Source organism: Cadophora gregata (genome assembly GCF_030347475.1).
Source record: "Cadophora gregata isolate MNR1 chromosome Unknown scaffold_8, whole genome shotgun sequence".
NCBI lineage: Eukaryota > Fungi > Ascomycota > Leotiomycetes > Helotiales > Ploettnerulaceae > Cadophora > Cadophora gregata.
This window is the reverse complement of record NW_026695931.1, coordinates 2,063,549-2,090,922: the sequence shown is the minus strand read 5'-3', so window position 1 is coordinate 2,090,922 and position 27,374 is coordinate 2,063,549. Positions and strand designations below refer to the sequence as shown.

General features: G+C 47.8%; 11 protein-coding genes across 11 annotated transcripts; 4 read left to right on the top strand and 7 right to left on the bottom strand.

Annotated features, from left to right (window-relative positions):
• Positions 1-198: 198 nt before the first annotated feature.
• Positions 199-3,917, top strand: ONS95_014201 (uncharacterized protein; the record flags this gene model as incomplete). Its single annotated transcript, XM_058507856.1, has 6 exons — positions 199-1,128; positions 1,180-1,505; positions 1,569-1,697; positions 1,757-2,510; positions 2,562-2,813; positions 2,868-3,917. The coding sequence occupies exons 2-6, from the start codon at positions 1,387-1,389 to the stop codon at positions 3,915-3,917; spliced, it is 2,304 nt and encodes a 767-aa protein (XP_058357027.1). The 5' UTR covers positions 199-1,128; positions 1,180-1,386.
• ONS95_014202 (uncharacterized protein) lies at positions 296-690 on the bottom strand (the record flags this gene model as incomplete). Its single annotated transcript, XM_058507857.1, has 2 exons — positions 296-511; positions 574-690. 2 exons carry the CDS (start codon positions 688-690, stop codon positions 296-298), a joined length of 333 nt encoding a protein of 110 aa, XP_058357028.1.
• A 279-nt stretch (positions 3,918-4,196) lies between the features above and the next one.
• On the bottom strand, positions 4,197-5,201 carry ONS95_014200 (uncharacterized protein; the record flags this gene model as incomplete). The annotated part of the gene is made up of 1 exon (XM_058507855.1): positions 4,197-5,201. One exon carries the CDS (start codon positions 5,199-5,201, stop codon positions 4,197-4,199), a length of 1,005 nt encoding a protein of 334 aa, XP_058357026.1.
• On the bottom strand, positions 4,744-7,864 carry ONS95_014199 (uncharacterized protein). The gene is made up of 5 exons (XM_058507854.1): positions 7,342-7,864; positions 7,257-7,285; positions 6,984-7,193; positions 4,902-6,939; positions 4,744-4,848 (listed from the first exon to the last, which is right to left on the bottom strand). The coding sequence occupies exons 1-4, from the start codon at positions 7,553-7,555 to the stop codon at positions 5,860-5,862; spliced, it is 1,533 nt and encodes a 510-aa protein (XP_058357025.1). The 5' UTR covers positions 7,556-7,864; the 3' UTR covers positions 4,744-4,848; positions 4,902-5,859.
• A 354-nt stretch (positions 7,865-8,218) lies between these two features.
• ONS95_014198 (uncharacterized protein) lies at positions 8,219-10,076 on the bottom strand (the record flags this gene model as incomplete). Its single annotated transcript, XM_058507853.1, has 5 exons — positions 8,219-8,641; positions 8,720-9,447; positions 9,499-9,580; positions 9,632-9,745; positions 9,924-10,076. The coding sequence occupies 5 exons, from the start codon at positions 10,074-10,076 to the stop codon at positions 8,219-8,221; spliced, it is 1,500 nt and encodes a 499-aa protein (XP_058357024.1).
• Positions 10,077-10,607: 531 nt separating this feature from the next.
• On the top strand, positions 10,608-12,101 carry ONS95_014197 (uncharacterized protein; the record flags this gene model as incomplete). The annotated part of the gene is made up of 4 exons (XM_058507852.1): positions 10,608-11,120; positions 11,169-11,393; positions 11,442-11,584; positions 11,630-12,101. The coding sequence occupies exons 1-4, from the start codon at positions 10,764-10,766 to the stop codon at positions 12,099-12,101; spliced, it is 1,197 nt and encodes a 398-aa protein (XP_058357023.1). The 5' UTR covers positions 10,608-10,763.
• Positions 12,102-12,803: 702 nt separating this feature from the next.
• ONS95_014196 (uncharacterized protein) lies at positions 12,804-14,040 on the bottom strand (the record flags this gene model as incomplete). The annotated part of the gene is made up of 5 exons (XM_058507851.1): positions 12,804-13,026; positions 13,089-13,567; positions 13,621-13,688; positions 13,741-13,797; positions 13,854-14,040. 5 exons carry the CDS (start codon positions 14,038-14,040, stop codon positions 12,804-12,806), a joined length of 1,014 nt encoding a protein of 337 aa, XP_058357022.1.
• A 2,501-nt stretch (positions 14,041-16,541) lies between these two features.
• ONS95_014195 (uncharacterized protein) lies at positions 16,542-19,778 on the bottom strand (the record flags this gene model as incomplete). The annotated part of the gene is made up of 5 exons (XM_058507850.1): positions 16,542-18,762; positions 18,814-19,107; positions 19,163-19,476; positions 19,533-19,693; positions 19,745-19,778. The coding sequence occupies 5 exons, from the start codon at positions 19,776-19,778 to the stop codon at positions 16,542-16,544; spliced, it is 3,024 nt and encodes a 1,007-aa protein (XP_058357021.1).
• A 241-nt stretch (positions 19,779-20,019) lies between these two features.
• Positions 20,020-25,104, top strand: ONS95_014194 (uncharacterized protein). The gene is made up of 2 exons (XM_058507849.1): positions 20,020-21,127; positions 21,179-25,104. Exons 1-2 carry the CDS (start codon positions 20,440-20,442, stop codon positions 23,002-23,004), a joined length of 2,514 nt encoding a protein of 837 aa, XP_058357020.1. The 5' UTR covers positions 20,020-20,439; the 3' UTR covers positions 23,005-25,104.
• ONS95_014193 (uncharacterized protein) lies at positions 23,135-27,011 on the bottom strand (the record flags this gene model as incomplete). Its single annotated transcript, XM_058507848.1, has 5 exons — positions 26,923-27,011; positions 26,218-26,873; positions 23,910-25,898; positions 23,759-23,850; positions 23,135-23,700 (listed from the first exon to the last, which is right to left on the bottom strand). The coding sequence occupies exons 3-5, from the start codon at positions 25,034-25,036 to the stop codon at positions 23,135-23,137; spliced, it is 1,785 nt and encodes a 594-aa protein (XP_058357019.1). The 5' UTR covers positions 25,037-25,898; positions 26,218-26,873; positions 26,923-27,011.
• ONS95_014192 (uncharacterized protein) lies at positions 25,924-27,293 on the top strand. The gene has a single exon (XM_058507847.1). It carries the CDS (start codon positions 25,961-25,963, stop codon positions 26,561-26,563), a length of 603 nt encoding a protein of 200 aa, XP_058357018.1. The 5' UTR covers positions 25,924-25,960; the 3' UTR covers positions 26,564-27,293.
• The last annotated feature ends 81 nt before the right edge of the window (positions 27,294-27,374 follow it).

Sequence of the window (27,374 nt, the reverse complement as noted above, 5' to 3'; positions counted from 1 at the left end):
CCCCCGATTATTCTCCTCATAAGCGTGAAATGTTCTGCTTGCTTCTTATGAACTTGATTTTAATGGACAGGGCTGGATGATTGATGGGGACTCTAACCGCCCTAGTTCGCGGTACTGACCAAGCCGACACTTCTCTCTCTTAGAATTTGCACCACAGCCATAAAAGAAAGAAACTCGATATCCCATACTCTTGAATTATAGAAAAAAAGTCTGTATTGTGTAAATGAAATGTCTCGCCTCTACGCTACCAAATATCAATAACTATCGCCTCATCGATCCCCTATCCAAGGCTCAACTACCCCGTCACACTCTCGAAATAAACCATCATAGCACCCTGATGGACCCCTTTTGCAAAGGCCTTCAGTTTTTTATGTGCCTCACAGTCCTCGTCATAGTACAGCATATCCTCAACTGATGAGAAAACAGATACAACTGCAACAGTGTAACCTTGGTCGCGCTGGCTCGGGATGCCTTGGCCGGCTGTTACAGAGAGAATGTAGGGCTTGCCATCCTGAGAGAAAAGACTGAGGTTTGGTGATATGTTCAGAAGTGTAAGGCTTTGGAGATTCATACCTTGATTGCGTTCTGTTTCATGCCTTTGCAGATTTCGAGGAGCTTCTCTTGGTCTCCGACATTGGGAATCTTAAAGAGTGTTATTCGCTGGATGGGCTTGGTGGTTGAGGCTGACATGCTGACAATAATAGAACTAGATTTAGGTCTCAGCGTGTAATTCCTAAAAGTCCAGATTGATATCTTGTGTCGAATGCGTCGGATACCGGTTATTTGCGAGTTATCGAGTGTTTATGCTTCGGGATTGGATCTACTTGCAGAGACTAGCGGGTAATTTTGACTTTCGGGGACCATCCGCACTGGCTAGCATAGCTTTCGAATCACTTATTACCTCGGGTAGGCATCGAGGCTGTTTATAGTACACAGCTGAAGTGCTTCGCACAACTACAAAGCCAACGCGCAACTGTTCCGATCATTCCGCCCTGGGTTTCCGACGACTTCCGTGAGATCTTGCCTGGGCCCAAAAACAGCACTTTTGATTCAGTGATCGTGCGCTGAAGGCATGGAAGATCTGCTAATGATTAAATTAAGGGGAATTTGAAAGCTACTGAGTGAAACGTACTTGGAAATGAAGAGAACATTGTGTTTACACTGTTGACAGTTTATTAGTATTTCTTGGCAAGTTTCGGCTCGGCTCGCTTGCTGAGCGCCCCTTTCTACAGTACCCCGCAATCCTTGAATCCTGGACCCGCATTGTCCTGCCACCTGTCAAGCTGCACCAAACGCTCTCCTCTGTTTAACTTAAACGCTCAAATATCAGGAATATAAAGTAGCAAGTACGCACAAAAGACAGCATTTTGTTTCGACATGTGAAAGATGCAGCCGGTGCATCTAGTCGAGACCCAGGAGTTTGGTCAGAAAAAGAGGCGCAGCGACGATACAGCCACAGAGAATCCAAGGCGACAGAGGCGAGAGAAATATGTACCTGCAGCATGGTAAGTCGAGTGACATTTGATAACTGGTTTCCAATTGCTGTGAGGTTGAGCTGACGGCAAAAGTGAGGAGTGTAAGAAGAAGAAGATAAAATGTACCGGCGATCTTCCATGTCAACGCTGCGAGTCTCATGATAAGGCGTGCAAATACATCCGTGGCGTTGGAGCTGGTGGCGACTTCGTGGAAAGCAGCTCGTGAGTTTCTCATCTACTAGGAATCGGAGTATTATTGTGCTTGAACTAACGATTGAAAGGAACCGGTGCACAGCACTGGAGGCGCAAGTTCGTGGCTTGCAAGAGCACGTGCAGAAATTACAGTCTGCGATTCAAGACATCAGAGTCCAAATGTCGAGGAACCTTCTTGATGTGGGTGAATCGAGGTGGAACTCGAGTGGGCAGCAGCCCACAAAGGATAATAACACCACTAAAGTGGGACACGCGTCATCTTCCCAGTCCAAAGCAAACTCCGCACCAACACGTCCTCAATTCATCGGACCCACGAGTTCAGATTTCAGTTTTAACTTGGCAAACTCGGCACTGAGCCGTCTCGGCATCGAAGCACCGAACGGAGATGCAAGACTGGACAGTGCAGTGACGAGTCGACGTACCAGTCCAGAACCAACCTCAAGAGATCCTACGACTAATCCCAAATTAGACCCGTTATTGACGCTGGGATTTGAAGAATCTAAGCGTATGTTGGATGTCTATGAAGAGGAGCTGCATCCAATCTACCCGTTTATCGACATCGATAATGTGAGAATTCGGGCCCCTACCCTGTATCGGGAGCTCGAAGCAAGATGTTCCGGAGGTGAAGTAGCTCAGGACTCTAGATCACGCAGTATTGATACTATGGTGTTTAAACTGGTGGTTGCTACCGCGCTTGTGGTTGATGGAGCTGGGAAATCAAAGCTGGGGGAACAGTTGCTGGGGAGTATTGATGCAGCGTTGGACAGGAGTATCAGGGGTATTGGAATAAATTTGAAGCAGCTTCAACTCTTCACACTGACGGTAAATTGCGCTTTCCCATAGATCCAATCTTCAGTTGCTGACTTCCCGCAGAGTATCTATCATTTGCATTGTGACGAAGAAATATTGGCTTGGCGCACGATCGGCATTGCGGCACGGATTGCACTTGAGATGGGCCTCCACAGAAGAGAAAGTTTGGAAGAGAACGTCCCAGATCCAGAGGAGAGGCACTGGGCAAAACGTTTATTCTACTGTATCTACGTTCTTGACCGAAGATGGAGCTTTGGAACCGGACTGCCGTTTGCACTACAAGATTCAGATATCGATCCAGATCTGCCTAGCTTGGTAGGTCGACATAACAGTCCAGCTGAGCAATTTTTACGCTAACCTCAGACATAGGATGGCAGGGTTCCCTGCCTAGAAAGTATGGTGTCGTACGGAAGAATATCCTCTCAAATATGGCAACTAGTTGCCGGCTTCAGCAACAAATCTTCTAATACAGACGAAGAGAAAGTCAACTACCTCGACTTCCAAGTCCAGCGCTGGCGCGAATCCCTCCCACCAGCTCTCCAACTTTCAATGATAGACCCATCATCACCACCCAACACTCAAAAGACGTCAATATCCACCCCATCCCAAAGTCTCCAACGCCTCCAAATCCTCCTCTACCTCCGTGCCAATCACCTCCGTATCCTCATCCACAGACACAACATCATGTCTTCCACAGCCATCGCCGCAAACCGCGAAGGCGCCCACCTCGTGACATCCATCGCAAAAGACACGATACGACTCCTCGTGCGGATGCGCGAGACCTCCACAATCTACGAAACACAACAGACAGCATACAATTACTTCCTCATCTCCGCACTCGCAGCCATCTTTCTAGCAGTGTGTCACGATCCCGGAGATTTCAGCGTGGGATGTCGCGATGAGTTTTTCAGTGCGTTGGAACTGCTGAAGGATCTCTCGAGTCATGGCGCCAGTGCGAAGAGGTTGTGGAAGAGCTTGAAAGGGCTGAAGAGTATTGCTCCGAGGCTCGGACTCACGCCGAGGGAGCAGCGGGATGACGAGGAGCGTGCTATGTCTTTGGGTGGTAGTGCAAGTGGGAGAAATGCACAAGGGGCGTTCTCCCATCGCCCGTTGGTGCAAACGACAGTCTCTACGTTGGCAGGAGCCACGCCGGCTGAGGAGAGGGTCTGGAATGTCAATACTAGTGCTGGTAGCATTTCTAGCGCTAGTGCTTCAAGGACGGGGGTCGGAGGCGTGGCGGTGGATGCAGCTGATTTTGACCTACCGGATATGTTTTATATGAGTGGTGAGTTGACAAACATGTTTGAGGCTTTTGGGGACATCCAGGGAAATGGGCAGGTGGGGCTAGATTTTAATGTTCAGGACAGGATTTTGGCGGATGGAAGGGATATTTCGGCTTTGTTTGGGGATTTGTTGTAGGATGTCAGCGGCGTTGCACTTAGTGTCAATTTCTCCAATGAATAACTTGCACACATTACTTTTCTTCAATTAGATAAGTTGCTTACGTCTTGTGTCACTATTACGTTGTATCATGTTTATCATTTCCGTTTAAAATCGATTGCGTTGTATTGTTCTTCTCAAGTTAACTCCGCGCCTTGCAGACTCCAAAAATCCAATTCTGTTGGAAGTATCTCCTTTAGCGTGATCCAGCACATCTGAGGTGCAAATAAATATTGCACTTTAGCACTCATTGTCAGATCACTTAGCTGCTGCGTTACATACATCCCAGATTCGCATCCAGTCCGGGCCGGGGTTTCTCGCTGCTCTGTTGGCTTCAGTCTCAGGGCCGAAAATATCGTCTAGAATAAATCTGACCGCGTTCTCGCTCATTGGCCCGGACCCCAATCCTAGAATAACTTGGCGCCACTCCTCTCGTTGCTGGACAAGATCAAGACAGTTTTGCAGAAGTAAGCTCTTCAACTCGTTAAACATACCCTGGCACTTTCTATACTCACTAGAATTGTTATATCTGCTCGGGGCAGTGGCAGTCCTTGCAGATTGGTCTCGGTCAGCTCTGGTTTCAGGTCCAAATTGCTCCTCACAATAGCCTCTTACGGCTTCTAGTGGGGACCCGAGCCACAGGAATAGACTTTTCATAGAATCGCGTTCTTTAACTGGGTTCTTAGCCCAAACGAGCCCTGGCGGTATGGAGCCTGGTGGAGGGCACTCGACTCTGTGGCGTGAGGAGGTAGGGCGATATTTGAATAACCTGCTCTTTGTAATGAATTTCTCAATGTAAGGTTCGCTTATGCCTTCGTCGCGCAGTTCTTGACGCAGCATGTCGAGGGTCATCTCAGAGGGCGGTGGTCGCGGATCGAAATCCGGAGAGGGGGAACGATTATGAGGGTTCCTGCCAAATGTGTCAGAGGCACTGTGCGGAGCAGGGCTGTGGGAACTACTCACGATTGATGGCGCAGGAATAAGACCTCTACTGACGCTCGATGGATCAGCGACTGACCCCTGAGATACCCCTCCACCTCCTGGTGGTCTGACAAAGGGTGTCCTAGCCGCAAACTCCACTTCTACAAGATCCTTCGCCCTCTCGTACGGGAACCCCAGCTCTATGAAATCACGCATGAGCTGCCCACGCGATGACACTGAGCGATGGCCGTTCCATTTGGCTGGGTCATGCTGGATCACTAGGACCCTCTCATTCTCCGGGGTGGGAGGCCGCTGACTAGGGGCGTCAGGATTCTTATCCATGTTGAATAACCGTCGCTAATGCTGATTATCGGTACTGTGGAGGAGATAGACGGCAATTTGTGGTGGTTTCTTCCGTGGCGTAGATCAACACGTGGAAACTGAGAAGATGCTGCTCTGCGGCAACTCCATCGAGAGTTCATTGCACGTACTTAAATAGTGTCACAAGTGATGTTGTTCTAGAGCATTGGATATTGTACACAATGACTCGGCTGCGACGATCTTGTTCTTGAGTACAGCTTGCGAGCCGCAATAAAGAAGTCTTTCGGAATCAAGCTTTCCCATTGTTGCGCAAACAATCCTTTATAAAGGGCCTGCTCACGTTGTTCGGTTCGGCTAAATGAAAACAAAGCTGTGTCACGTGAGTACCAGCTCCTTCAACCCAGAACAAGATTCAGCTCAACCTATGCCTACTCGAACGCCAGCTCCGTCAACTAGCAGGCTTAACTTATTCTCGACGGACAATGGCTCTGATAGAATGGTAATCAAGTTCGACTGCCAGGTTCAATACAGTGAGGGACATGGAGAAGCAGGGTAGCAAACCATACATCCGCTTCAATTTCATTGCTGTGTCTGGAAGTAAATCTCTCCCAAACGTCATGCCTCAAGATCTTAAACTATGTGACATGAAGCGCAGCATGAGGAAGTAGGCCGTCCTAGATCACTGCTGAGAACCCAGAACAGATTGCTCCTTCACGGGCTTACACCAAACGTGCAAATGCCTTCCTGGATAATACGGCGTAAAGCAATCCCTCCACTTCAGATCTTCCACCTTCGTCCCATCAAGCTTCATATCGAACCTTATAAGCATAGTAGCAAAAGCAATGTACAACTCGCACCAGGCCAGATTGATACCAAGACAACTTCTCGGACCTCTGCTGAACGCAACAAGATGTTGGTCCAACCCTTTTGACTCCGCTGAGAGCCATCTATAAGGGTTGAATATTTCGGGTGACTCGAAGATCTCCTCGGATTGGTGAACAAACGTGCTGGCCATACCGACGATAGTCCCGCCGGGGATTGGCCTGCCCGAGATGATTGCACCAGAGGAAGGAACTATACGAACGAGTGGGGAGGTGGCACCTGGTGACACGCGGAGAGATTCTTTTATAGTGGCTGTCAATAGCTTGAGACACTCGAAAGCTTCGAATGGAGGCGGATCGTCAATGTTAGGCCAAACCCTCAAAACTTCTGTGCGGAGTTTGTCGTACAGTTCGGGTTGGTCTAATACGTGGAAGTGGCCGGTCATAAGGGTATCGCCTACAGTGACACCACCTGCGAAAACCATGGTCTGAGCTTCTTCATAGAGGCTCGTGGAATTTGGGATGGGTGCTCCATTCTGGAACTCGGGGGCCAAGAGGCGATTATAGATTGTCGGATGAGGGGTGTCACGGAGGCTGGCCGGGCTGGTCGTTACGTCTTGTACTTGCTTGCCAAGAATTGTTTGAAGATTTGTCAAGCCTGCAGTCTGTGGTGATGCCTTGATTGCAAGCCATGGTGGAAGGGAGAAAATAGTCTTGCGGAAGAGTGGAAAATGTTTGAAAAGGTGGAATGTAGGTAGAGAGGCATCCATAGCTTTCACGATAGGAGCTTTAAAGTCCGGCTCGTCCATGGCATTCACCGATTTAGCGAAGCAAAAATCAATAATAGTGTCCACGGTGAAGCATCGGAATGCCAGAAGAAGGTCGGCAGACTTGCCAGCTGCATCATTCTTAGTGATGGCCTCCACGAGATGATCAAACTGCTCATGTTAGCTTTGTTTGACGGGCACAGATACTGTCATACGTTTTGTCTCACAAGCCCTTGAATGTCCAAAATCGCTCTTCGTGAAAACATGGGCTGTAGAATGTCTTTACGCGGCTTTGACTCTGCATACGAGAGCAGCCCAAAGGAGGAGTGATCTTCGCCAAATGCTTTGTACAAAGTTTTTTCTTTGTCCCACCTTGCCGAGGCGTTGTAAATCTCGTGATAGGCTGATGGCTTGGAAAAGTGAAGCTATCGCAACAGTAAGCAACCTGGATTTGGAGCTAATCATCTGACTACGAAGTAAGCTCTTACCTCATTTGGACCAACTCGGACGATATCACCTGGCATCCTGTCAGCTTCATTCCAAGACTCATTTTGAGATTTTCGAGGTTCCTACCGAACTCCTTGTGCAACCTGATCAGAACATCGACCATAGATTCTTGTGTGACGACCTCAATATAAGTCTTCCACCAGGTAGTAGCTTGCGCAGCTCTCGGCCCTGGAAAAAAGCGCAAGGGATGGAAGAAGACATTGTAGACCAGCTGTCCCAGCTTCAGGCAGGTCCACGACAGCAGCAGTGTCCAGAATGCGAGCCCGATCTGGAGAGTCATGTCGGTCAGGTGCTTCGAACTGTACGCAGGTAGTGGTGTATAAAGTGACAGTGCAGGATCTGTAACTTCATGAGCCGATCAACGGTCTTGTAATGTGCGACAAAGAAGAGATTGTTGGAGAAGTGTGGTTCCACGACAGATTTTGGCTGCAAGGATGAGAGGGATCCCGGGATGGGAAATAGTCTCGCAAGCGAGATGGCGCATATCCCAGTTGAGACATGTAGACCTGCATGGACGTGCAGGAAGGTACATCCGGCGGCATGTCGTAGATCGAGGGATTAGTTAAGTCACATAAAAAAAATTCATGAATCTCTGCCGAAGAAATTTGAACTGGGTGGGAGAATCTGGCCCGAGATCGGAAGGGGTATCGGAGGAGCACTAACCCCGATGATTCCGAATACCTGCTTAACATTGGTCACGTGGACAGTGGGCGAAATCAACAATAGAATTCCGATGAAAGACGACCACCATTCTGCGTCAAGGATCAGAGAATCTTACCTTTGAACATCCAGGATTATGGGGTGAAATGCTTTATTGAGACGAAGAAGCAGGCAAACATGCAAACAGGCAGCTAGCTAATCTATCTAGTTCTATCATCAAGCAGCAGCATGAGTGCTACAATATCTCATGACGTGAAAGAGTCATGGAAACAAGCAATAAGCCCTACAGATCTCTCTTGACCAAGTCTACTGGTGCAGTATACTTCTTCTTGCCAATAATAAGATAATATGCCACTGCAAAAATCATCGTTCCAAAGAACATGACCACATTCCAATTCATCATTTCAACAGTAACTTTGCTCTCGATTGGGAAGAAGACGAACACCCATACAAGCAGGAGGAAGCAGACAGCTCCGATATTGATGAAAATCCCAGCACTTCCGAGCGACCATCGGCGTGGTGGCATAGGATCCTTCCGGAGACGTCGGAGGATCAAACAGACGAATGAGATTATGTACGTCCCAAGAATGGCTGAGACTGCGAGAGAGCCAATTGCATTAAAGGCAACTGTGGACTCGATATTAATGAGAGACAGGACAGTGGTGATCGCAAATGTAAGAAGAACGGCATTCAAGGGGATTCCACCCTGGTTTGACCCGCAAGATGAGTTTTAGCAAGTACTTGATTCTGGGTGCAAATGTAAACTGCAAAGACTGAGACTCACATGTGCGATGAAGGAGCAACACGGTAATCCTCTATCTCGAGCAAAAGACCAAGTCTGCCGTGACACAGTTGCGACGGTGCTGATACATGCTGAAGTGATGTTAACGATTATGATGGCTGTCATGATCGACGTTCCAGCTTTGCTTTGCGTGACGTTGTAGAAGACTTGGATGAATGGATAGTGGGTGGGTGTATCCAGAATGTCGAAGACACTGCCCAAAGTAAAGCAGAATGTGACGATTATCACAAATCCCAGTGAGCCATTAATGGTTGCCGCCCACATTATTGCTCTGGGTAGCACAATTGAAGCATCTTTGATCTCTTCTGACATATGGACCGCAGAATCTGCCCCAATCAAAGTGTAAATTGGAGCGAGAAGGCCAACCATGAAGGAAAGTCCCTTTGTATTCCATCCTCCAAGATTGAGAAACTCGGTGAAGACAAGTTTTGGAGAATTGCGAGGCGCAAGAACCCAGAGGGGAATCAAGACTGCGAAGAATCCCAGAATATGAATTATGAGAACCAAGCCTTCGACCATCGGAAGCTTTCTGGCCAGGACGGTGTTAAAGATTATGCAGAAGGCCGTAATGGCAATGACGAGTAGAGTTCCGTGCCATCTTTCGAAGATGTACTTGTCGTTGTCAAGAACTAAGAGGCCTTGAATCATAGTTCCAACCAAGAACACTAGGGATGCAAGACCTGTCTGCCATCCTAAAACCGAGGTCCAGCCTTTACAACGTTAGCCAGAAGAGACATGTCCATTCAGAGCTGACAACTCACCAACAAGATAGCTGACGAACCTCTGGCAGCTGCGTGGAGCGAATTCTGAAACCCAGTGGTACTGTCCACCGGAGTTGGTGCCCTATCAGATTCCGTTAGCTGTGTTCTGTGTTCATGGAATCACGGGTGTTACATTGACGCCATCTCTGCGATTGTCGCGAACACTAGCATGTAGCCAAGCCAAACAACAAAGTATCCCCAGACGAGACCAGCAGTGCCTCCATTTATCAAACCATAGAAGCTCGTCCTATGCTGTGTGTTAGCTGTGCAATTTAATCCCACTCTCCCTTGACGATATCTACATTAATGCAATCTCCCAGGTAGACATCAATGTGCAGGCGAATCCAAGAGTTGAAATGAACCGAAAGTCTCTCTATACAAGGCTCAGTCGTGTTTTGATTCCAGAGCAATACTTAGCTACAGACATTGAGCTGCTGTGTTCTTCCCAGCATCCGCATCTCCTGGTCGTCAACTTCGGTGCCTCCGAGCTTGGAGTAGTTTCGCATCTCGAAAGCATTCTCAGTAGGATCAGAATGGCTACTTGCGATTACATGGCCTTTCTGGCGTTCAATGTCCATCGCTGCCGTTGATGTTAGTCGCTATTGATGGTTTACAGGTGTTCAATCGTGGGATTTCTGCTCAACTGGTGTTGGTAGGGTTAAGGACAAATTGAGAAAGGCAGAAGAGAAGAGTTGATTGGCATGAGAGAAACCCATGAAAGTGAATTGTATCTGATGGATAATTACCCGGCTGGTATTGCAAGGGAGAGAGGCGTTGATGCAGGAAATAGCCCAGACCAATAAGGAAGTGGCCGGCCTCAGCGTCGACCAACACAATAGCGTCGCTTCGCTTCCAAGGGCCAGTCAACACCCCTTCACAACACATGTCTTCAAGGATTACCAGCCATGTCTTCAAAGTACGACAGGGACATTGTTCCACAAAATTGCTCATGTTTCCAAGAACAGGACGAATGCCGATGTCCAGCTGAGCTCGTGGGTGGCTGATACAAGATACCTGGTTAACGTTCCATTGTGTTGGTTACCCCTGCTGCGAAACATGAAAGATGGATATAAGCCTGGCGTCATACTGAAACGGATTGTTCAAGGCCACTTCCTTGCTATCATTGTCCATTGTGCTTTGTTTAAGTCTGAAGGAAAATCGAGGCACCCGTCAAGACTTTCAAGAAATGATTCGCTTGCTGTGATGCTAAGTCCCTGTTCTTCACTCCATTTCTGAATCTCACGAAGAGTTATTGTACTCTGAGAATGGCTTCCAACGAAACAGCGGGATTATTACCTGGACGATCGGCTCCATTGAGTACCATCACTTCAAGAGATCAGAGTGGCGTGGTACTGATAGCGACTGCTCTCGGCTTAGCATTCGCCTTGGTCTCCATGCTCATTCGCGTTTACATACAAATTGGGCTTCGTACTGCAGCTGATGCTGCAGCTGTACTTTCAGCGGTAACGACTAGCTTATTTAAACCTACCAAACGTAGTGCCAATGGCTCTCTACAGGTGTTCTACTTATTCCAGGCTTCATCAACATTCGTTGGTTCCTCGAAGGGTTGGGGCAAAACGGCAAAGGACATTCCCGATAGCCAACTTTTGCCTCTACATAAAGTGTGTCACACATCAATATGATGTATAAAAGTATCCTGACTAGTGTAGGCCATCTATTCCAGCGAGATACTTTACATCATTACCTTGTGGTTGACAAAATGCTCCGTTGCGCTCCTTTTTATCAAATTATCGCCAGACAAGCGGCACAGTCTGGCCTCCTACTCAATTTTAGGGGCATCGACTGTTTTTATGGTCATATCAGTACTCACAGTGAGCCTCCGTTGCGACCTGGCCCAACCTTGGATATTCATCGGAGCTACTTGTACTCACGTTGTGAGTACAGAGGATCACCCTCGTGCCTATCCGCTGACGGCATGCTAGTTGTCTCGATGGCGGACAGTTGCAGCCATGGACATCATCACAGAAGTTGCACTATTCTCCACTTCTATATACCTGGTCAAGAACCTGCAATTGTCACTACACAAGAAGTCCTTGGTTGTATTGGCATTCGGGCTTCGACTACCGTAAGTTCCTTGCACCCAAAACATTCCAAAGCCTAACAACGACAGCATGACAGCAACCACGATCCTCCGCCTCGACAGTATTCAATCGACTATCGACTCCACAGATCCAACACTGAAAGGCACAATGGCCCAAGTCTATACCCAAATCGAGCTCTGCTACGCAATCATAGCTGCCACTACACCCTGCCTCAGACCATTCATGAAAGCTCTCAGCACACATTACGGAGCACCTGCATCTATTAAATCCACGCCCACAAATACCCATGCTTACACACTAAACAGTTTCTCGAAACGGAGCAAGATCAGTGGGACGAAACCTTCAAGCCAGGACAGGATGGAAACAAACCCAGACGATATGAATATGCCGAACTTGAGGTGGGACAAGAGTTCACACCATGCGAGTGTGGTGAGTGGTGATCAGAGGAGTATACAGAGTCATGATAGTAAGCAGATGATCATCTCGAAGAATTCCCAGTGGACGATTAATTATGAGACTGAGTTGGGAAAGTGCATTTGAGCCAAGACATATTCACGACTTTCTCTTTGTATTGCATTCGTAGACAAGCAATTGGGCACATGTAAATTTTCGGAGGACTAGGATTGTGCGTTTAATGGACTGTATGAATATAAAGAGAGCTATGCAGATAGATTGAAGCGAAATTGTGCTCCTGCACTTCGCCGACATTGCTCCAGATATATCATAAGCTGCCATTAATCTTCTGTAATACTCTGTCACCATATATTCTACCCTTCTTTCAATCGCAAATCTTATTCACTAATCGTACCTCAAGGCTCTTAGCCAACCATTCCTAACGCACCCATGTCAACAAAAGGGCCGGCGTCCGTCCCGTCCCGCGCCACCTGCATGCACCTCTTACTGTACCACAGAACCAACAGATAAGACCCTAGCCTAGTCACGCAGGCCCACATCTAAATTGCTTGTTCGCTGGGGCTTGCTTCATCTAAGCCAATGGATCGGTATGGGAGGTGCAGAGGGAGACAGGTGGAAGTACTCTCTATGTACCACATGTTTCTCAGGACAACGCGGGGTTGTTCCGAAGAAGGACAAAGGGGACTTTGGTGGAATGTTCACGATATTTCGGACAGGTGGAGCGGCATTATATAAAGAGGCGGATAAGTAGCTTAAGCATCATCAGAGGCATTGGTCATGGAACAAACGAACAACAAAACACACACGCCGCGCTGAATTCCATAAATGTCAGGAATCTGCCTCGACCTCGACATACGTCCACCTCAACATGCTATCATCAAATGTCCCCTTCCTTATTATCGGCTTGCCACTAGATCCAACGTTAACCATCTGGATATTATGATCCGACTTCTTTACTTTCTCTTGGGAGCATGTCTTGGAGATGTGTTTACAGAATACGACGAGGGATGGGAGGCACGCGCAGATGAGTCCGATCGATACTTCGGCAATCCTGAGAAATCATCAGCACTCATGTCAAAGGTAAGCCTAGAAGAAAAGTAACGATGTACTCACGCGAGTAAGTTCAGAGCAACAGTATTCAGAGTCACGTCATGTGAATCAATAATCATAGCCAGCAGCACCAGCCGCGCCACCGTCGCCACGCATGCTATACCTCCAGCAGCCAGCGATGCAATAACTCTCAGCTTCTTAACCTTAGGGAGATTCATTCCCCAAATCAGTGGTACTGGTGTAGTTAGGACAGCAAAGTCTGTAATCACACTAACCGTCGTGTCCGCCAAGTAGAGAGTCTTGACATCCAAGCAAGTGGCATCCGGATAACCTGCAGCGTCCCAGTACGCTGCAATAGGGCTGCAAATGAAAACCTTCGCGAATCCCATGGGTACGTAGAAACCTAGCATGAGCAGAATCAAGATCTTGATTCCGAGGGTGGTTTTGAATGCTGCTTCATAGAGGCGGGCGAAGAAGAGGAGGATGGTGACTTTTATGAAGAATGCTGTTGGACCGTAGACTAAGAGGCCACCATAGGATACCTGAAGGTGATCTCTTAGTAAATGCCCTAAATTGAATTCTGATACCTCTTTACCTTCTGGAAGTCGATGGCATCTTGCGGGCTGACATCCCACTGGTGATATCCTCCGCCAAATACATTGACTTGCTCTGGTCAGCATCTAGTGAATCAACAGGACGTGAAACAGTGACATACACAGGAAATTATCTGTGATGTATAGGACGCAGAAGCACCACGATACGATACAAGCCCCTGATACCACGTGTAAGTTGTGTGTGGTGGAATACTCTGGATGGGTCTAAACCCACAATCTTCTTTGTACATAACTTTCTGTACCATAACCCGGGTGTACACCCTCACAACAACCATTACAGTGACCAAGAACAGACATATTGACTGTATTACGTAGTTGACGGTATGTAGGACATCTTTTGGCTGTGAAAAGTTGGGTGTGACTCCTGAAGGCGCGACCAATGCTACCGGAGTTGGCGCCATGCTCTTCAAACCTCCTGAAAATTTTCCCCACCAATGTTACGAAAGCATGACCACTTGTACTTCTTTCTCGCTTCCAGCTGCGCAGTTCGATGATATATGGTCTTATGTCGGATGGAGTCTTGACTGCGGAGGTGAAATCTGTACATCAGAGACGTTCTCCACTCTGGGGGAACAGTTGGACTTTAATGGACCTCAGTCAGGACGAGACGAGGTACATGGATTTGTAACTGGGTAAACCCCGTGTGCACGGGCGTGACTGAGTCGAATGTGTGGAATTATACTTTTCAAGAGTGCTCTAGAGCTATATAATCCCGACCCTTCGCGAAAATTAGCTCCACAAAACGACAACTTCGGATCTTGGGTTTCAACTTGGCCGTGTACGAGGACAAGACTTTTCACGAAGAGACCAATCGTCATATTGACGACCAACAACCCGCGTCAAAATCCATTGATTGTCGAGAAGAAATCTTGTTTCCAAAGCCGGACTGTACAGGAAGAACCATTCCCACATGATTGCAAATACATGGAGCAGCACAGACCGCTAGAAGACGACAAGCTTTTTCGGGTCTCACAATAACCCCACGAGGGAAAAGCTACGACCAGGTTGGCTTATCAGACAACTAGGCACCACTCAGTAACTCACTGACCGCTCGATCGGAGACATTCCCGACACAATTTTGTACTCCTTGATTGGAACCATCCATACGACTGCTCATTCGTTGCAGGTTAAAACAGACGGATGGGCTCTTCAGATTTGATCCCGAGAATTTAAGTTCCGAAATCATCAGTGCTGTGCATGTTAGCTTGGCCTAGCTTTCCCCGTCAACCAATCTACCCAAAAATTACTTTCCGAAAATGGCGTCGTACATTGAGTGTGCTTCAAATGGCCTGTAACCTGGCTGGCCTGGTTAATCCGGATGGTCTCATTCTTCTGCGAGTCATGGTCGTGTTCCCCACCGCACCAATCATGAACCAGATACTGGAGAGGGGCGCACGTTCCGGACGCCCGATCTAGGCGAATCATTGCACGGTTCGGCATGATTTCTGAATCGAAAGAAAGGGCGAGATCGTAATCTCGTGATTTTGAAGTCAGGGGTCCCAGGGTCTTGTTTTGATGGGACGGTGACCTGCCAGTCATATCAACGTACCGGCACATCTCGCGGCTTATCAACACATGCTCAACCTCACTCCATGTTTCGATCGATCACCTTGCTTATCTGGATAGAAACCCGTGGTACGAATATCTAGCCAGCTGATTCGAAACATAACCGTTACTGAAGCAGGCAGATCAGGAATTTTTCATATGGGTTGGCAAAAATACTAGGCTAAAATGTGCCAGAAACAGCAACATTGTCCATGTAAAGTAGTTGAACGAAGACAGGCTGTGATTTCAACAAGAAGTCAGCAGATGATGTCACAGTACTCGATGATAAATTTTCATATTTTGGCTTAATCCAGATGTTACAAACTTTCGATCCTCTAGAAGACGATTTATGCCAAAGTCTCTTGCCTCGCTGCTTGACTTTTCTTACATAAGAGCATACACTACAATGATCAATCCATCGGCGATTATAGCGGAGACCCTCCCCGGCTGATAGCTGCTAGGCCATGCTTTCTTAGAATGTCCACGTAAGATTCGTTCAAAGTCAACGATGTTACAGATTTTGATTTTTGTTCTGAACAATGCAACATCCCCGTAAGCGGCTGCTTGTGGTTTATGCAAGAGCTTCTCATCATACTGATAATTTGCAAGTTTCTCGTTGTGCAGGCTGTAGAAATTATGGTACATTTGGTTAATGCAGTGCAGGCATGAGAGCGTTAGTATCTAAACCCACTCCTGATCATTTCCTCTCCAGGACGAAGGAGAGATAGCAGATAAATGCGCTTGGTACAGCCGTAACTTCTCGTCTCTACCCCACAAATCCGAATCTTCAGAGCCTTGACGATTTCAAAATCCTGGTAATCAAAATTGGTGAGGGTGACAATCAGAAAATCTTGAAAGTGAGAGAAGAAGTCGTTACCTATCTTATAGACGGAACAGGGTGCTGAATGTCAGCACATGAGGACCACGTGCATGGCCGATTGGCTGTGCTGCCTATTCACATATGGTTAGAGGAATTGGCCCCCGACCTGAGTTCTGCAGAGCAATCAGTCATTGCGGTGACCAATTATCGTCTTTTACTTTTCTTTGCAGCAGTTGAAAAAGAAGCGGTCTCAATTGCTGCTCCAGAAACGGGGGTCGGCTTTTCCGCCCACACATGAGGTCACTTGCTGTCGGGATCTTCAGGGGCTCGCTTAAATCACAACATCAGATAAAATTTTCAGCAATAGAAAGTGTATGACGCTTCAGAAAGATTTAAAGCTGATGCCGTACGAATTTTATTCGGATTCCGTAGCCCAACAGAGAAAGCCAGCCGAGGACGGCGCAAGTTGAATAGTTGTGGAGATGTGACGTCTGAAATGCCAGTTCTTAGAAAGAGGATTTCAGGACATCGTCAAGATCATCTATTGAGAGATGGATCCTGATAAACAAGAGGCGGTGGGAATCGTGGAGCATTTGGCTGTGGGCTTGGTGTACTCCTGGGTCGTCTCTCATTTCCAGGTTGAGGTTCAGGTGTCGGAAGCCTCGGTCGACCCAATGGCATTGACAAATAGATGTCATAGACCGGAGCGGTATTGGTCGACTTTGGAGGAACGAAAATGGCTCGTTTGTTCATCTCCGCCATGATAATGTGTTCTCTTCCTTGCTTTGAACCCTGATTTCCAGTGGTCCGCGAATAGTCAAGGACGGTGAGATTTTCGTGATCGCGAGCTGTTAAGACCTTCACTTGCTGTTCGTTTAGACCGCCGTGGCTGTACATGAAAAAGACGTCTGAATTATCCCCCCATCCGTTACTGACGGCGTGATGGAGCGGCGTCATGCCTTTGTTATCTTCAATGGAAATATCGGCATTCCTGCAAATCAGGTTGCTTACGATTACCCGGAAGTTTGCGGTGCGGGGGTCAATCTCCTTGCCATTACCATGGCCACCAAAGGCTCTGGGTAAGTCGAATGGGGCAATTGTAGGAAGTGAGAACTCAGTAATCATATCCAGAATGTCTCGATTAAGCGAGGGTAGTTCGGTTTGATCGGGGAAACAATAGGAGAGTGGCGTCCGTCCATGTTTGCATCTCTGATTGACATCGCTGAGAAGAATCTGAAGGATCCTGAATACTCTCTTGGGTGCTCGGTTTTTGCAGGCTAAATGCAAAGACGTGAGTCCACGCTCGTCTGGCTGGTTGACGAGATGTTTGCAGAAGTTCATACCCAAGCACTCTAGCATTGTCTTGAGAACGAATGGATAACCGGCTTGGACAACAGAGCGGAATGCGACCTCTGAATGGTTCGCAAAATCTGCACTCTGCCCCAGTCGATCATCGGATGTTAGGTGTTGCGAGCAAAGGGACTTCCTGATCAACGGGAACCAGCCGCGCTCCACAAATTTTACGATCATCGTCTGTGCCGTCGCCTTCCAGGCATCGCAATGAAGTTCCACAATAGCTGTACACTTCGACAGAGTGTTTTGAACTTCTGAAGGTGTGTTTTGGATCGAGCTCTCCATCTGCAATCGAGCCAATGCCAAATTGACCAGGCACCAGTTGTCTTCCACCGTACCACCTGACTTCAGCAAAGCCAAGATGGCACCATCACTCGTAGGTGACCAGTACTTCGCTTCGATCAGAAGCGCTAGCATGGTGGCTATTGGATCAGTGATTAGTTGGCAATTTTCACTGATATGGAGCCCAACGAGCGTGTTGCAGAGGTGTCTGATGAATGATCCATTGTAAGCGAGACTTCTAGTCCCTTGAAGCAGCTGCACAGTGGCCGCATCAGACAGAGCAGCCAATGTCGCCAGTTCGAGAAGGTCTTCCATGGCTTCCAAAATGTCGGGACTCGATGTTGCGGGTAAATCCCAGATAAAGCATAGCTCCTGGAAGTGCATCGCAAAGGCAGGGTGGGCTAGCTGAGACTCATCTTGTTCCCGAAGTAAAGCAAGGCAGTAATATATTGCAGACACGTAGTCGTAAATGGTTTCCAGTGGTCGAGGACTCCCTGGTTTCCCTGCGAGATTATTATCAAAAGTAATGAGCCCATTGAGCATTGCGGCTTCAGATCGTACTGCTGGTGTGGAGGCGATGTCATGATCTGTGTAGATTCTGTGACGACTGGATACTTCGCTCGATAGTGCTTCGACTTTGGCCGCGATTTGAAGCTTTCGAAAAGACCCATCGCCATCCAAAGATGATTCATATAGTAGGTAACTCGGCAAGATGTCACTCACGGTCAGGGCTTCATGTGCATAGCCCGCAGTACTCAGTGCCCCCAGGAGAGAAGCCAAGGAGCTCAGTGCAAGTGAGTCTTCAGGAGATCTAGGAAAGCGACTTGATTTCAGGGCTTTGCATAGCATGCCAATCTTAGTCTCGGTCGTAGTTGTTTTGGCCCAGGTTTTGATTTCTCCAAGTATTCTGTCCCTTTGAGCATGTTCGAAAAATGTATTCGGGTACGGATTTTCAAAACGAAAGTAGGCTCGTCGAAGTTCTGCATCGAAAGGCAGCACGAATTGTTCGAGGTGGCTGTTTAACTCTTTGTTTTTCTCAAGGATTTGAAGACATGCAGCCGCTGTTTCTTCCATGGCAGGCTCGAGGTAGCTACGCTCAAGATCAAAGGTTCCAACTCCGATGCTGCGAAACAATTAGCTAGAATGGACATGCTATGCGTTAAGCTCTAATCACCTTAATAGAGTAGAAACAGGAAGCCCGGGCCATAGCTTCCGGCATTCTTCCAACGCCAGACAAGTGGGATTGTGTTGCGAATGTGCACCAGTGGCCAGTAACTCAGGAAATATGACACCAGGTTTCATGATATCCGGCGAAGCAACTGTTCCAAGGCCAACGGCGTACAAAGTGTAGGTTGTTTCTCCATGTCTGCACTCGTAGGTTCGGTGGAGTTTCGGAACATGATATTGATTATCGGGACTCACCCCACCATTGGCACCGTATCCTTGAGATTCAGATGAGACAACAAAACTGAGTGCAAGTTTCGTTAGACCTGAACGTAGACTGGAAAAAGAAGGATACATACACTTTACATCTACCAACCTCGGTATGTGCAGAAATTCGTTTGAAGTCGAACTTGCCATTCTCCATGTGCTCGTATCGATCTAAGCCATCCGAGACGTTCTTTTCGATGACTTCGGACCAGCAGTCCTGGATCATGCCCTGCCTCAGAGCCTCCAGCTGCTGCCTTGGATCATTGTACTCGCTCATACAATCCACCCAATCCTGTAAGTCCTTTTCTACGTCTCCTCTGAGCACCTTGTCGCGGAAGTTAACAACATCATCAAGCTTTTGTGAGATATCGTGAAAGAACGATATTGCTTCATCTACAGTATAGCACTGCAAAGGGTCAGACTCAACGTCATGTAGGGTCGAGAATGGTAACAATTACATACGAATCTAGCAAACAGGAGTGCACAAAGGCCATTCAAACCTGTGCCTGCGATCAAGTCGAAATACTCATTCGGCCGTAGGTCACCGCCATGATCCGGAGCGATGCCATTCATGATTTCCCGGAGTGTGTAGAGTGCGGAAAGCCCACGTGTTCCCCCTCCATCTGTTAATCGTCTTTAGCATAGATCTCACAGATAGGTGACAAATCACATACCTAGGGACAACAGTCTGATGCCGAGTTCTGTCATAGCGAGATGGCCATAAGATTACCTTGTAGTTGGAGAAATCTTTTCGATGGGAGACAGAGCAGGAGCGTATGTTGGTCTTTGATGCTCCACCATCATGAAGGACACTCACAGCTTCACAAGTTACAAAATCTTGTGTTTGGAGCAGCTCCCATGATGGCTTGCGTTAGTGCATGCAGATAGAGGGTTGTCGCGCCATGATTGGATTGGCTCTTCAGCCCCATCATCTGTAGCACAGTTATGTCCGAACACTTACATCGCCAAAAGGAATTCAGCTGGCAGCCACTGCTTAAACATTGCCACATGTTCCCGAAAACTCCAGCCTTGTGGGAGCAGGTGAGGTATGTTTCGCTGACGTCCCTCCCCATAATCTCGAATTTTCTGTCTCTTGATTGAAGGAGGATTCTCCTGCCCGCACTCGGAGATCGATAAGTGCACCGACTGCCATGTCCATAGATGTGTCGCCCCAATTCCCATCTCAAAGCACTGTCTTGATCCCGAAAAATTGAACCTGAGGCTGCACTCACCGAGCAAAGGGAACTGAAATTCCAGTGTCTTAACCGAAATCCTTTAGATACCGTGTGCATAGATTCAAATCTTGATAAAAACTAGTGTCGCTTTCTGGACGACTTTGGCAGCTTCTGATTTTTTTGAGCTTGCAACAATGGCAGAACACATCTCCGTACAAGAGCATCTCGACAACGAGTCTCTTGAACATGATGCATTACCTCGAATCATCGACCTTTACGGTCGACAACGAGATCCTTTCACTGGAAATGCCATGGAGGAAGGCCAAGAAGGACCCAACTCCATATTCTACGTCCCCGGAATGCGTTCCGAAACAGACCAAGACTTTCAAATATTTATCGGGGCAGATAAATCAATTTCCTGGACTGAAAACATGCAGCGGCTTCGATATGCTGGATTCCGAGGAACCAGTATAACGATGAGCGTCACACCACGGCCACAAGATCGTGATCGCATCCCTTCGCCACCTCCCGATTTCGCAAGATCTAGGGACACGAACAATCGTGTGGTGGAATCTTACGCCAGTTTCTGGCGTACGAAGTGCAATTATTGTTGGGCTGTGATTTCGCATCGGGAGAGGGAAATGGGATTCAGGCTGTCGGAGATCACGAGTGCTGCGGATAAGGGCTGTGACACCTGCAATGTACTGCACAGAAGTATTAGACACTTTGCAGATATGATCTTTCCCAGCTATGACAGCACCAAAGTTCGAGTTCGACAAAGTCCAGAGGAGGAAGTGCGTCTTTTGTCAGATACTAAGTCTGTCCGGGTCTCGTTTGATGAACATGGCGGGGAAGATTTCCACTTGATCTTTGCAGAAGAAGGTGAGCATGATAATATAGATATATGCAGAAAAGTTGCTTACTCGATGACAGGTAGGCAAGCTCCAGCTCCAGTGTGGCCAAAGAAACAAGAACAGAAAGCGGAGAATCGAATCATGGACACAGCATCCTATGCAGCAATACCGAAGATCCAGAAATGGATAAAAACTTGTTCGGAAGAACACAAAGACTGTCTTGTCCCTCTCGAGTCCCAACTTCCAAAACGGGTACTCGAGATATCTAATCGTAGAGCGAAACTTATCGTGACTAACGGGAAAGTTGCGCCCTATGTCGCGCTGAGCCACTGCTGGGGCCCAAAACCACTCATCAGACTGCTCGACTCCAATATCGAAGAAATGCAGAAGAACGTGCCTTGGAACAAGCTATCCAAAACCTTTCAGGATTCCATAACGATAGCTTGGAAGCTCGGTTTCCGGTACATTTGGATAGATGCACTGTGCATTCTTCAGGACAGTCGCAATGACTGGGAGTACCATGCATCCAAAATGGCTCAGGTCTTCGCTGAAGCGCAACTTACCATATCAGCGTCAAAAAGCGCAGATGGATCTGGCGGCTGCTTCTCGTCTCGAGAACAGGATCCTTGGACTTTGCACTCTTCTGGTCGTCAAGTGTGGAATCCTATGTTGTGGCAGCCATTCCATCAAGAAGGCCGTGATCGGGAAGGATGCATCAAAAAGTTCAGTGCAAGGCTCAAGATCCCACATGGGTTACACCAGAATCGTCAGCCCAAAGAACCATTGTTGAGAAGAGCTTGGGTATTTCAGGAGCAAATACTGAGCTCTCGGAACGTCCACTTTGCCTCCGGAGAGCTGTACTTTGAGTGTAAGTCATTCGTGGCCTGCGAGTGCAGCGGTTGGTCAGCACGCTCCCTTTCATACCAATGGGAGACACGTTGGCGCAAATCTCATGCGGTCTTGTTGGGGAAGCATAGTCTCAGCATACCTGAAGAAGCGCTTCGCAAAAGACGAAAGGATCTTCCAAAACCGAATCCTATTCCAAGAAAGGCGGCTGAGTTTGAAGCTTACCGCGCCTTGATTGAGGCATACACATGTCTTGAAATCACCAACCCACACGACCGCCTGCCCGCGCTCTCTGGTATCACCTCAGGTCGGAAAGACATCTACCTCGCCGGCCTATGGAAGTCGATCCTGCTCGAAAGTCTACATTGGTATCCACTTTCCCGGTCATATTCTTCCTCGGGTCGGATCATGGCGTACCGTCCAAACGGCTACCGTGCGCCGACATGGTCATGGGCATCTATCGAATCACCGATCCGTTTCGAGGAGACGAACTTCCACTGGCGGAACTTCACAACACGACCGATTGCGCAGATACTGGAAGTGCAGACCGTGCCGGAGGGTTTAGATCCACGAGGGCGAGTCAAAGATGGGGTGCTGAAAATGCAATCACCAATGACTGAAGCTACTGTTCACAAGATTGGGATACGAAGTCGCATTGGCCCGGACTCGGTGAATTTACTGAATATCTATCTAGAGACTGACGCATCAGCATTGGATCCTAGCTTGATAGTGAGGCAAGATGATAGGGAGACAGCAACCTATGCCATATTGAAGGTTTATGGAATTGCTGGGGCAGGTGATGGTGAGTCTGGGAAAAAGGAGGTGCCCGGCATTTTTGAACTGGAGTGTCTATTGGACTTGCCCCTGTGCTGTGCGAGACTCCCTCCAGCTGAGGTCGTAGTGGGAGAAGAGGTCGTATTGCTGGTTATTTCTTCAGTTACCTGCTGGGTCTTGAAAAAGCTGCGTACAAGACCTGGATACTACAAGCGCGTGGGTGTGTTCAAGGTAAAGGACAGGATATTTTTCAGGGCGGCATATGACCCTGTCTGTATCATTTAAGTGGTCGACTTGATAAACATCACATTTTATTTGTGACTTAGGTTCAAACTATGGTCAAAGAATGTTGAATACTGAGTAACTGCTTGAACATGTACTGTCGATGAAACAATCCTAGGCGATCAAATACAGCTCATGAAAACTGTGCGGTTGGTCCATCATAGCCCCACAAATCAAAATACAACTGAAGCTTGGTCAACGCTCGTGTCTCTGGAGCTACCAAAGGTCCAATCTGCCCCATAATCCCCATCATATCAAGACCTTCCATACTCGGGTAAGCAGTCATCTTCAACCACCCTTCGCGCTTCGGAAGTTCGATCTCGACAACCACTTGTCTCCCTTGATGGGAGATTCCAGGAGGTATCGGTAAAGGTAAAACCGGGGTTCGTTCTTCGATCGCCTTTTGGATATCCTGAATGTACTTCGTAAGGTCGTTTGTGTCAACTGTATCAGGAGGAGGCTCCACAAGGAAGACTATCTGGGTCATATCCACATGCGTGGTTGATGGAGGCTTGGGCGGCCTGGACGATCTGTAAGTTTGCCATGATGCCGTGTATTCGCCGCCGTCTATTGGGTTATGAAAGACAGTGTGTTTCCACTGTAAGACAAATCGTTTGTCGTTGGCCAAAGGGATGATGAGGTCTTGGCTATTCTGAACTGCGTCGCGAATCGTTTTCCAGGTTTCTTCGCGAATGAGTACTGTGATCTTAGCATTGACTCGTACAATCTGTTTCTTTGCAGGTTGTTGAGGACTCACTTCCATATCCGTCTTCACACATGATGCTGTGATCATGGTCTGCTTGGGGCGCAAACATTAAAAAGCCTAGATTCAGATTCTTCATCACGCCACTGTCCCACAATTTTGTCAATACATTGAACAGCAATGAATGAAGATGGAAACGGATCACCTATTAGATGCATAGCCCATGGGATCTCTCTGGCCTCGTTTCCAAGTAAGACCGCTATCTGCCTCTTCAAGCATGAAAGAGTCAAGCCCAACACCCGCTGACAAGGGCAGTGAAAGGATATAGTCTCGGAACACCTTTCTCTTCTCGTCGTCCGCAGGAATCGTGAGTACAATATCATCCTGGATGAGCATTGCATTCAATCCATTCAAGCGGAGAATAGGCATTCCAATCCGGACGCTTCCTCCTTGATCTGCGAGCGTCACGATATCCCCTCGGTCTCTGTCGATCCAAGGCGGGTATGGAAACCAGCGGACAGATAGTCCAAGGTGGCCGAGGACTCGAGTAACTCCAAATTGTTTTGCGACCGCTGTCTCTTCATGTATCAATGCAATGACGTGATGAGCCTTGGTGGGAAGCTTGTCGTTGAGAAATTGAAAGCAGCCACTATTTAGAGGCATCCCATGAAGCAGAGAGCCAAAGCGGCTCATCGTCTGCCATGAACGTGTGTTCTGATCAATCTTGATCTGATCAAACTTCAAGACCGCACCTTCTTGTCCAATCTCAAGTTCAACCAGCTCTCCGGTTTCCAGATGGTGGCCACTTTGGGCTCTTTCATAAATGCTCCTCATCCACCACAAAGGAAATTCAGGGAATGCCTCCTCATTCTCGCTTTGTCGCCGAAGAAGAGTCAAGACGACTTCGGGTTGTGATGGGGTAGCTATGCCTTGTGAGATGTAGGTCCAACATGGAAGTTGATTAGGTGGGCTTGTAAATAGATGGGTGTGGATGGAGACTGTGCATTGTGTAGTCCCAATTCTGACAACTTTGGGCCATGTTCCTGGCGGGGCAAGATTTTGGATCTCGCCTGCAACAGCTGGGCTTGGTGATTCCAAGGATGGTAGAGTTGACTCTTGCATTTGCGACGGTTTTAATTGCGTGTATGTTTGATGCGGAGGCCCTTCTCGTGGCAGTCCCTCGGAATGTTGTCGGAGGGGTTCCGGTACAGGTTGCGTTGGCTGATTCTGATGTGGCTGCTGTTGCCCCCAAGGCTGTTTACCGGCTGCTGCACTATGAACAGGAACGGGTGATCTCTCTTGGTCTTGTTCGCGGCTTGAAGTGCAGCCCATATTGGTGGTCGTCGTGTGGGTCTTTAAATACCGATCATGACGGCTTTCATAATTAGAACGGTCGAACGTGAAGCCAGAACCAGCTGGGCTGCCTGCCTTCTTCACCACCTACACGCTATGTCGCAGCAAAGGGCTGATAAACTTAGTTTGATCATCCCATCCAGTCTTTTCATGTTCCTTGCGCCACGACCGCTCAATCTTCAGCTCTATGCTCAGCTAGACCCTAAGCGAGAAAGCCACTGGCCCTTCCACATACTTGTTCGACACCAGCGGAACGTCCCGTCCATGATTGGCCAACTCCGATGAACAATGTTAACAGAATATTTGCATATGATAATATTGATATGCTTTCAGTGGCAGGATGCCATAAAAATCTTTTGGTAGGTCAAGGAAGGCGATGGTGAAGGTCCAAAAAATGAAAAATCAAGTTGGATGCAGCGTCGCCAAATATTTGGATAAAGTCATTCCGATTGCTCCGGACATTTCCGCAAGCAAGAGTCGTAGCTGCATTTGCAAAGTCGATGCCAGTGAGAAGACTTATGCACAGGAATATCCACATATCCAGCGCATCATAACACCTGGCGGGCTGGCTGCTTGCCCCGACGTTGCAGCTCCTAGGCGCGCGGGATTCGCACGACGATGATTTGTTCCAGCTTCAAGGAGAGTGCCACAGAGATTTATCGATGTGTGAGTTTCCGGAAGCAGAGAAAGGAGCGCGTTGTTGGGATCTGTTTCATGGCGAAGTGAATCCACCCGAAGTCCCATGGAACAATCACGAATCTGGTACCATGTGATTCCATTTCTCGAAGTCATGACTTTGACCATGAAAATATGCTGCTCATTCTGTATAGAACGTAAAGTCCTCAACAACATTCTCAGCTTCAGCAATTTGAGAACCAAACGTCCTCGGATATTGGTGTCCAGATGTCGTCGCTTCACCATATCTCGGCGAAAAGACGCAGTGACAGCGTTGAAAGCAACACACGAGAGACGTGTGTGAGGAACAACAGAAGCAACAAAACATTCGACGATATCGAACAGAACATGCAAGAGAAAAGACTTATAAGCCGGCCACAACAGAGTCTTGTAACGCCTACAGTCAAGCGACGATTCCGCAACTGTGGAAACGCAGGGGAGGCAAGAAAGCGTGGGAAATCATCGACTGAAGAGAAGAAACTCACCGTCAAAACCAAACACGAGTTCCCAGCGGCAAGATACCACGATGAACTTACGACCATCCAAGAAAAACTCGACCTGGTAGCCAGTTCGAAGCTCATCGAAAGTTACAGCGTCCCAGACCGACATCGTGCCTTGCATAGCAAATTGAAGAACCTCAAAAGCAAAACGAAAGGTTTGATGGCAGAGCTAGATAACCGGGGGAAATTCTTCGCGTTGGCAAATAGACTGATTTCTGGAGATGGACTGGATTCGGATTTGGGGAGGCTGGATGGGGAAGTCATGTGGTTTATTGCTGAGTTGAAGTACAGACAGATGGACGGTGAGAGTTCGGCTACGCTTGTTGGATGAACATACACATGACCAGAGAAATGAAAAGACAAGAAAATGCAAGCTTCTTGGATCATATGAAATTGAGTACCCGTGATACGCATGTGACTATCCAGTGATGAAGAAGTCGGTTCTGATATGATGGAAGACAAGTGGCGGAAAGACGCGAATCTCCAAGGACAGAAGACGAGCCAGCAAATGCCAAGCAGTAAAGCCAATGTGATAAGAGGAAACTCAATGGTGCACCACCGACTTCTTTGGGATTTGGGGGAGGCCGCTAAAAGGAAGTCTACCCCGCCGCATCGACAAGTAGACGGCAGCTTTTTCAGATCTGAACAGGTTTCGGAATCAGAACAGGAAGATGGTCATAATATACTGACTCACTAACTACCTTACACCATGTGGCAGATTCAGTGTAAAATATAGTTGAGCAACTACCGCACAAAATCATTCCGAAATTCTCGCGAAGAGCGAAAGTTTACAGCACGGTGCATTATCTCAAAGTAAGATGGGAAAGTCAATATCTGTAGGTTCGGGGGAAGTTGGCCTTGTTTGAATTTCCGTGTGACAGATCCAGACTTTCGTCTATGTGATCAGGCCATTTGTTCGGGTTAATTGCCGCCGGCTTTATGTACCTTGTAGATTGGTCTCAAATGAATAAACTCCCTCACGGACATTGACTGAAACCTGTGGGCGAAAAGAAGATGCATCCGTGAGGATAGGGCCTGTGCTATGAACATCTCGTGAAGAGCACCAGACACCGCTTTCTTCGCAATTGGATGGTATTTTGACAACAACACGGTCTCACAATTTCGGTCTACGGAAGAATAAT